The 9,008-nt window shown below is 54.3% G+C and overlaps 1 protein-coding gene across 1 annotated transcript in view; it reads right to left on the reverse strand.

The window, feature by feature from the left end:
• Window positions 1–458: 458 nt before the first annotated feature.
• The window catches only part of SLC2A1 (solute carrier family 2 (facilitated glucose transporter), member 1), a 17,977-nt gene continuing 9,427 nt past the window's right edge, over window positions 459–9,008 (reverse strand). The window contains exons 2-9 of the mRNA XM_014539567.1: window positions 6,037–6,197; window positions 5,625–5,865; window positions 4,851–5,013; window positions 4,573–4,760; window positions 4,229–4,333; window positions 3,651–3,752; window positions 1,911–2,114; window positions 459–1,546 (exon numbers count right to left, since the gene is read on the reverse strand). Coding sequence (XP_014395053.1) covers window positions 1,346–1,546; window positions 1,911–2,114; window positions 3,651–3,752; window positions 4,229–4,333; window positions 4,573–4,760; window positions 4,851–5,013; window positions 5,625–5,865; window positions 6,037–6,197 — 1,365 coding nt within the window. The 3' untranslated portion in view covers window positions 459–1,345. The remainder of the gene's footprint in view (window positions 1,547–1,910; window positions 2,115–3,650; window positions 3,753–4,228; window positions 4,334–4,572; window positions 4,761–4,850; window positions 5,014–5,624; window positions 5,866–6,036; window positions 6,198–9,008) is intronic.

Consider the following 9,008-nt stretch of genomic DNA (forward strand, 5'->3'; position numbering starts at 1 on the left):
GTGATCTTTTGTTTGTTTGTGGGTGTGGGGGGGGGGGGGGGGGTATATGAGGAGGTAGGGGTTGTGCAGTTTAATTGTTAAAAGCAGGTGTTTAGCATATTTGCCCCGAGACTTCAGGCATATAACCTCTTTGAGCCTGTCAAATGTTGATATATACCTACCTCACATTTAAGATAATGCATATCAAGGCCCAAACATCAAGATTCACATATTGCTATCATTTTTTTTTTTTTGCATACCAACTAGCATATATGAAGGAAAATGGGGATGCCTCGAATGCCAAGATATTTAAATTTTCTCTGGGTAATAGAGATCAGATTCTTGAACATAGAGGGTGTTGATCACAGGTGCTTCAGAGTCAAAATGTCTAAAGCAAGTGAAGCAGTTGCAACTGCTTGTTTCTCTCCCACTCCCACCCAAATCTCCCTACCCTTACCCACAAGTATTTCAAAACCATGTTTCTAAAAACCAGCCATTTATATCTGTTTAGGTAAGTTACAGAGGAAGTATGGTGGTGTATTTACAAGTTGGTTTGTCCAGATAGACTATAACTTAGTGTCTGTATTTAATATTGACAACCAAAAAAATATATAAATATTTCTATCTACACACAGCAGGGCAGGAGCATCCACGCGTTCTTGAGTAGTGAGTTCTCAGTCTCCCATGGCCCTCCTCTCATGGTGATCGTCTGGCCTTCAGTGCAAAGGAGACACGAATCTGGCAGTCCAGTCTGGCCCTTCCCCTCTCCTCCCTCCACTCCAGTGCTCCCAACTGGTCTCAGGCAAGGAAAAATTAATGAGTGGTTGGGTAGGAAGAGATGGGAATGGGCGAATCCTAATGGAGCCTGACCCCTAGGGTGGGGAGATTCAGGGCCACAGGAGCGAGTGGCCATGGCCACCTCTAGGGGTAGGAGCCTTGTAGTTCATAGTTCGATTAGTGTGTCCTTGGTCATAGGTCCAGCCCTACAAATTAGCTTGGTGAAGAAGGCAAGTGTGTCTAGGCAGGACTTGGTCCCCACCCTCAGGCACTGAGCCATTCAGGGTGGAGCCTGAAGTGTGGGGTACAGGAGACTCTGGCTGATACAAAAATAATAATAAAATCAGTAATAAAAAAAATTATAAAATCTGTTGCTTGTCTGAATAGATCTGAGCAACAGTCTTGCTTTTGTTAAAACCCTGGAGGCGTTAAAAGTCCTGAATATTCTTCTGGACATCATTGCTGGCTGAAGAAAGGAGCCCCAGGCCCAGCTCTGCTGAGATCAATGTGGAAGTGGCGTCCAGCTGCCTGTGCTCTGAGAGATCCTTGGGGCTGCTGGGAACAGGCTGGGCTGGTGGTGTGGGGTTCCTCACACCTGGGAATCAGCTCCCAGGGGGTGGAACAACTCCTCAGGTGTCTTGTCGCTTTGGCTGGCTCCCCCCTGCCGGAAACCGGAAGCAATCTCATCGAAGGTCTTGCCTTTGGTCTCAGGAACTTTGAAGTAGGTGAAGATGAAGAACAGAATCAGGAGCACAGTGAAGATGATGAAGACGTAGGGACCACACAGTTGCTGAAAGACACAGACACACTTGGGTGGAGTCCTGACCCTACATTCTAGCCGTAGGACCTTTAATAAGTCACTTTCCTCTTAGGGCCTCTGATCTGAGAAGGGGAACAGCCACCTACACCCCGGGAGTGCTGGGGTGATTAAATGAGAGTCTGCCTGCCGACAGTGGGCATGAGATAGGCTCCAGGGAACAGGTTCCCATTGCAGAGCAGAATGGAGACAATTCAAAGCCAAGGAAAGAACCCCGGGGTTGAAGTCAGGGTTCTTAGCTGTGTAACCTGGGCTTCTGAGTCTCGTTCCAATGGGAACAGCTGGGAGAGCACTTGGCAGGTGAGGAATGGTGTGTAGAGACAATGGGGGTTCTCACCTCCACATACTGGAAGCACATGCCCACAATGAAATTTGAGGTCCAGTTGGAGAGACCAGCAACAGCAAAGGCAGCCGGGCGAGGACCCTGGCTGAAGAGTTCGGCTACGATGAACCACGGGATGGGGCCAGGACCAACTTCAAAGAAGGCGACAAAGCCAAAGATGGCCACGATACTCAGATAGGACATCTGGGGCACCTGATCCTGTTGAGGACAAGAGAGAGAAGGAAAGTTAGATTGGAGCCTCAGGAGACAAACTGCAGAGGCGGGCTGGGCTGGGCTGGACAGCAGGAGGCCTGGGGCTGATCCTGGATTTGCAGTGTGAGTTAAGTACCCTGCCTTGGGGCTCAGTTTCCTCATCTGAACAAAATGATTTATGCCCTGCCTGGTGGTTGTGAGCTCATCTATCCTCTGGGAATGGTCATGGGTGTGCATGCAGGAGTGCTAAGAAGAGGTCCCTGTGGTCTTGCTCTGGGTGCAAGCCAGTCTGCTTGTGGCAGGAGGATGTGGAAGGACATTTCTGTAGTGGGTGTTAGAAGCCTTGCAAGGCACCCAGCTCAAGGCCGGCACAGCACAGGCCTCAGACATGTGGTTCTATATGTAATCATTCCCGCCTCGAGGAGGCCACAGAAGAGGTTATGGGTTTTGGGTCAGAACCCAGATCTTCCACTCATCGCTGTGTGCCGGACATCTTAGGAACCATAGGACTTTCTAGGTCTTGGTTCAGCTGTAAAACTGGTATATTGGTGCTTTCTTTGTGCAGAGGTTGGACAAATGAGTGTTCGAGTATGTGATGTGCCTGCACAGGTTATCACAGAGGTTCAGTCTAGGGCAGGGGTGGGCAACCCCTGGCACGCGTGCCAAACATGGCACGCCAGTAACTTTTGCTGGCACGCGAAACCCTCTCTTATAATCTTCCATTTACAATTGTGAATCTTTGTTCTCAGTGATGATTTTTCAGATAAATTCAGTGTAGGTGCATCTTAGATAAATAAATAATTTTACATAACATGTATACATTAAAAAATAAATGTATTTTTCATCATCATATACTGTGTTTTTGTCGCTCGAATGAATTTTATTATTTCTTCAAGGTTCTTCACATACGTACACCTTAAGAGATATCAAGTAGGCGTAACATGTTCTCTCAAAAAATGGGTTGGCACGCAAAAGAATTTTGAGTCAGAGATTTTGCTGGTTTTGGCACGCACTCACAAAAAGGTTGCCCGCCCCTGGTCCAGGGCTTGCGGCCAGCAGACCTGAGGTCAGTGCCTGACTTCGTCCTTTATCTGCTGCATTACTAACCTCGCCGGGACTAGGTTTCCTCACCTGTAAGATGGAACTGACTACTGACTGAACGACACTGAGTTGTGAGAACTGAGTGAGATCAGGCATGTTTCTACGCCTCTGGTGAGGAGGGCAATCCCTTCTAGGACTGTTCTAAACATGAATTGAGGCTACAGATGAAGACATAAAAGGGTTAGCATTGGGCAAAGCAACTTGCGGGGAGAGGAAACTTGGGGTCTGAGGCTGGAGTGCTGTGGTGAGACAGCGCTGTGCAGGGAGGAGCCAGCTCAGGGTAGGATATGAGTGGGTAGAGTGCAGAACTAGGGAGATCAGCAACCCCAGCCTCTGGTGCCGATGGCCAGGCTGGGGCTGAGGTAGGCACTCTGGGATCAGAAGCCCCTGTGAGCTCTGTACCTACCCCTGCCACCTCGCCCCCACAGTGTGGCAACTCACTAGTAATGCCAGCGCGATGGTCATGAGCACGGCACAGCCCGCCATGCCAGCCAGGCCAATGAGGTGCAGCGTCCGCCGGCCAGCTCGTTCCACCACAAACAGCTGTGGGCAGAGAGAATGTCAGTGCCCCCCCCACACACGGTGCCCTTCTGAACCCCCCACCCAGAGGTTCGCCCCAAGAGTGGGAAAGCCACATGGCACTGCAGAGACCAAGGGAAGATGGTATCACCTCCTCCCGGGGACTCAGTTTGGGGGCCACACAGGGAGTGAGGGAAGGGAAGCTGGCCCTAAAGCCCGACAGAAGCAAAGGGGCTGAGAGCTGGCCCTGGCGAGCCGGGTAGCTGAGCACCCTGACTGTGACCTCGGGCAAGCATCACTTTCTCGGAGCATCAGTGTCATCAGCTGTTTGATATGAGTAATGAGCTTGACGAGTTGAGGATGAAATGACATAGCACGTAGGGAGCACGTGACACACGCCTGGCTCGCAGTAAATGCTGCCATTCAGTCATGAGGCCTAGAAGCACTAAGCTGGACCCTGGCTGCGGACTGGTGGCGGGCAAGGATGGGCACAGACTCACCGACACGACCGTGAAGGCTGTGTTGACGATGCCGGTGCCGATGGTGGCATACACAGGCTGCTGCACGCCCGCTTTCTCGAAGATGCTTGTGGAATAATAGAAAACCTGGGGACAGAGAAGTCATTGGTGCTGGGCCGGGTGCTGTGGCCTTTCCCGTCTCCGGCCTGATGCGTACAGGTACAGGGTGAGGACAGGATGAAGGGGACGCTGCACCAGTTTGGTGCTGAAGGAAAGGCCCTTTGGCAGGGGCTCGTTTGTTATTTTAAGTTTGGGCTCTGCCACAGCATGTACTTGACCACAGGGTTTGGCTGGGGCCATAGGAAGGGTGGGTGCAGGGCACTCACAGCGTTGATGCCCGACAGCTGCTGGGACAGCTGCAGCACCACGGCGATGAGGATGGGCTGGCGGTAGAGGTGTGAGCGGAACAGCTCCGGGATGGTGACCTTCTTCTCCCGCATCATCTGCCGACCCTCCTCCTTCATCTCCTGCAAATCTTGGGTCACGTCCGCTATTCCGCGCAGCTTCTTCAGCACTGGAGGGAGCGGAGGGAAGGCGGGGGTGGCTCAGAGCAGGAAGAAGGCCTGGGCGGGGGATGGGGAGGAGGGCAGGGCCCGGCCCATACCGTTCTTGGCCCTGTTCTCCTCGTTGCGGTTGATGAGCAGGAAGCGGGGGCTCTCGGGGCAGAAGGGCAGCATGATGCACTGCGCCAAGGCTGGGACGAAGATGATGCTCAGCAGCAGGGGCCACAGCTCCTTGTTGCCCATGATGGAGTCCAGGCCGAACACCTGGGGAAGCAGGGTCGGAGGAAGTGGCTGTGAGCACTCCAGCCCTGGCCCTACAACCAGCCCCCTGCACCCAGTGGCCTTGGCGGCTTTGTGTCCGCTGCTGCTTTAGGAAAAGGGCGCTGGTTCCGAGGCTCTGCCACTGATGTGAGGCTTTGAGTTCTCTGAACTCAATTCCCTCATTTGGAGGAGAGCAGGACCTACTTCCCGGCATTAGTGAGAGGACAAATGGCACAGGGTATGGGGACTGCCACTCGCCCACAGGACTTTTAGGCATGGGAACAGGAAAGCCCTAGAGAGGGGGTAGTGTATGTGAAGGCCTGGAGCCATGGCAGAGCCCGGCAAGGCGAGCAGCCTCCGTGCCTGTGGCTGGATCCCCGGGTGAGGAGAAGGCTGAGCGAGCCGGGATGGACTGGCTCTCCTGCCACAGCGGCCCCCGGGGGAACCATGAGTGGCGGCGTGTCCTCTGGGACCTGTGCTAGGCTGTCCCATGAGGCAGGGCTGTGGAAGGTGGGGTGGGAGGTCTAGTCCGGTGCTGTCTGGACACACTTTCAAGAGCCACTGGAGCTGTGGGGTGGGGGCCGTGCTAGGGGAGCAGACCCTGCCCCACTCACCTGGGCGATGAGGATGCCAACAACGATGCCCAGCTGGTGCAGGGTGCCCAGTGCCCCTCGAAGGGCCGTTGGGGACACCTCCCCCACGTACATGGGCACGAAGCCCGTGGTCAGGCCGCAGTAGACACCAATGATGAAGCGACCCAGGATCAGCATCTCAAAGGACTTGCCCAGTTTCGAGAAGCCCATGAGCACAGCGGACATGAAGGCCAGCAGATTTACCATCAGCATCGAGTTCCGCCTGGGGGTGGGGGTGGGGGTGAGGGTGGTCTCAGGCCAGGTGGGTCTTTTGATCCCCCGGACTCCCCAAGGACTGGGTCACAGGGAATATCCTGGAACAGGCAGGGACATCTCCCCCAACCCCCACACCCATCTGGGACACCCCAGGCAGGGCCAGGACCCCTTTGCTCACCGGCCAAAGCGGTTAACGAAAAGGCCCACTGAGAAGGAGCCAATCATGCCCCCTACGGAGAAGATGGCCACGGAGAGGGACCAGAGCGTGGTGAGCGTGGTGGGCAAGATGTTCTCCCCATAGCGGTGGATCCACGTCTGGTTGTAGAACTCCTCAATCACCTGCAGGGGGAGAAGCAGCCTGTGGGCGAGGCCAGGACCCAGTGGTTCTTTTCCCTGGCACCTGCCCCTCATGGATGGCCATTTTACTACAGGATGCTGGGCCCAGTACCTGGCCAGGCCCCAAATTCACTGCATGTTCCCTTTTAAAAAAACGTTTTTATTGATTTTTAGAGAGAGAAAAAGGGAGACGAACAGACAGAAACATCAATGAGAGAGAAACATCATTGATTGGCTGCCTCCTGTACGCGCCGCCCCCCCCCCAACACACACACAAATTGGGGATCAAGCCTGCAACCCAGGCATGTGCCCCAACCGGGATTAGAACCAGTGACCTCTTGGTTCATGGGCTGTCACAACGGCCAGGTCCACTGCATGTTCTTGAGCCAAGTCCCTCCCCATTTGCGGGGCTGAGTTTCCCCAGGTGAGAAACAAGGGGCTGGGCTCCACCTCCAGCTCTTCTACCCCCGGGCATGGTGTCCCGTGCCCTGTGGGGTTGTGCATGTTCAGCAGGACCTGCTGGGGACGATGGCAAATGCCCCGTGGAGGAAGTACAGGCATAGAGCGGGGGCGCTGAGAGCAAGTGCTCCTTCCCACCTGCCCCTTTCTCCTCAAGGTACCTAAGGCCCCAGCTCCTGTCACCCAGGTCCTCTCCCAACCCCCCTGCTGGGGAGGAAATACAGCTGGACAGACAGGTTCTGCCATTCCAGAGGCCCGGGGAGGAAGGGAGGGCAGGCTCACTGGCTCTGCACTCAGGGCCCTGTGTGCCCAACTTGCACATAAGCCACGCTCATGAGACTCACACTGCTGCTCTTTTGTCTCCCAGGCCCAGCTCCTTGTGGCTGGACCGGAAGTCCCATCTTGAAGGCCATATAGCCTCCTCCCCTCTCCCAGGTGCCCAGCTGGGAAACAGGAAAGGCTAGGATGAGGAAGTAGTTCTAGGAACTGCAGCCATCTGTCCTAGCACAGGCCTGCCCACCAGCCCTGTCCCTCCCCAGGGGAGGGCCTGGCCGGATCCCAGGAATGTGACAGGCAGGAGGTACTGGTTAGGCCTGAGCACACTCTCTCTAACTCCAGGACACGCAGACACACACCTAGGGCCATGGGACTGGCCAGGCCTCCCCAGCCACATGTGCAGCTGGGCACAGGCCCAATGTACCCAGAAGCAGCTTCCTGTGCACACAGATCTCACACTCACATATTCATGCCCACGTCACCTGAACATTCCTGGCATCAGCCAGTCACAAACCTGACTGCCCCTCCCCCCATCACCACTTGCAGCTCAAACCAACTCCATGCCCATCCCAGCACCCGTCCCTGCATCATGCTGTAAGTTCATGCACACACAGCAGATGCATCTCTTATATACCCTCCACTGGCCCTGCTCTTGGCCCTCCCTCACCTCCCAAGTCCCAGGGGTCTAGCAGAAGAGGCTGTGGGTAGGCACAACTGCCAAAGGGGAAACTGAGGCCTACAGTCCCAGGAATGCCATTGAGTATGCTGGCCCTGGCCCTGAGGCTCCAGGGGATCTTTGGCCACTAGCCATTTTTTTTTTCCTGCCTTGCTGCCATTATCTGTCTCAGGTCTGGAGACATCTAGCAGGCTGGGCTCTAGGGAGTTAGGATAGGGGACATGGGGAGTCCGGGAGGGGAGAGGCAGCTCCAATGATCTACTTATTTATCCCAGGGAAGCCAGACAGTACAGGGTTAGGAACCTAGACACAAGTTCAGATCCCAGCTCTGTCCTTATCTCCAGCGTGATCAAGGGCTAATGATCTCATCTCAACGAACAACATTGGAAATATCTACTTTGTAGGAAATTAATGAAATATCCTTATGGTGCTTACATGGTACCTGGCACCATCACTGAGCCAAGGGACCCCACCACGTTCCAGTACTGACCCGAGGGAAGTGCAGACCATTGACAAAGTCTAACCAAGCATTCCACAACTCAAACCAAGGTTCCTGCCAGATATCAGTCCAACCTCCCACCTACCCATGCCTCTACCTGAGCCCTGCACACCACTTCCCCACCCCCATGGTTACTCTGCTGGGAGGACCCACCCGGCCTTACCACACTAAAACCTTTTGAGATCCAGCTCAAGGGATCCCAGAAGTCTGCCCTCCCTGAGGACAGGGACCTCAGTGGATTCACACCAGGGCCTTTCCCAGAGCTGGTGCTAGGGACGCCTTGTGAGTGAAGAAAGGAGTCAATGAAGAAAGGGCCTTAGGCTCTCCTTCTGGAAACCCCTGCTTCTTCTGAGGGCAGAGAGAAGGCGGGTTTCAACAAACAAAACAAAACAGAGTGCCTGTGTTCTTCAAGGGACAAAGCCACCGCAGAGGAGGACTGGCTAGGAACAGGAATGCTCCATTTATCAGCCCGGAGAACAAGCTGTCCTGGATAAGGGTACCGTCCAGATAGATGACACGCCTCGGAGGCCCCAAACTCTCCTGACCTGTCATCTGGTGGAAGTCTTTCTCCCTCCTGTCACTCTCTCTGCTGCCCTTGGCAACCAGACCTATCAACAGGGAGAGGTGTTTGCCCCAGAGGCTCTGAAGTTGTGCATCCGCAGCTTTCAGAATCTTCCCGTGGTTGTCCACAGAACTCCCCACACTATCGTTTTACATTCTGCCAAGAAGTCAGCAAATGGAACTTGTTTGAGTTGTGCACAGAGTCAACAGGTAAGGGCTGAGTAAGGACTTACTACCTAAAATGAGCTGAAGGATCCAGGCTGAGGTGTCTGGGCATTTCAGGTCTGTAAACCTCTTCTTGGGGCTGGCTGGAGATGTTGAGGACCATGTGCAAGTGAAGTGT

Source organism: Myotis brandtii, unplaced genomic scaffold, assembly GCF_000412655.1.
Source record: "Myotis brandtii unplaced genomic scaffold, ASM41265v1 scaffold220, whole genome shotgun sequence".
Classification (NCBI taxonomy): domain Eukaryota; kingdom Metazoa; phylum Chordata; class Mammalia; order Chiroptera; family Vespertilionidae; genus Myotis; species Myotis brandtii.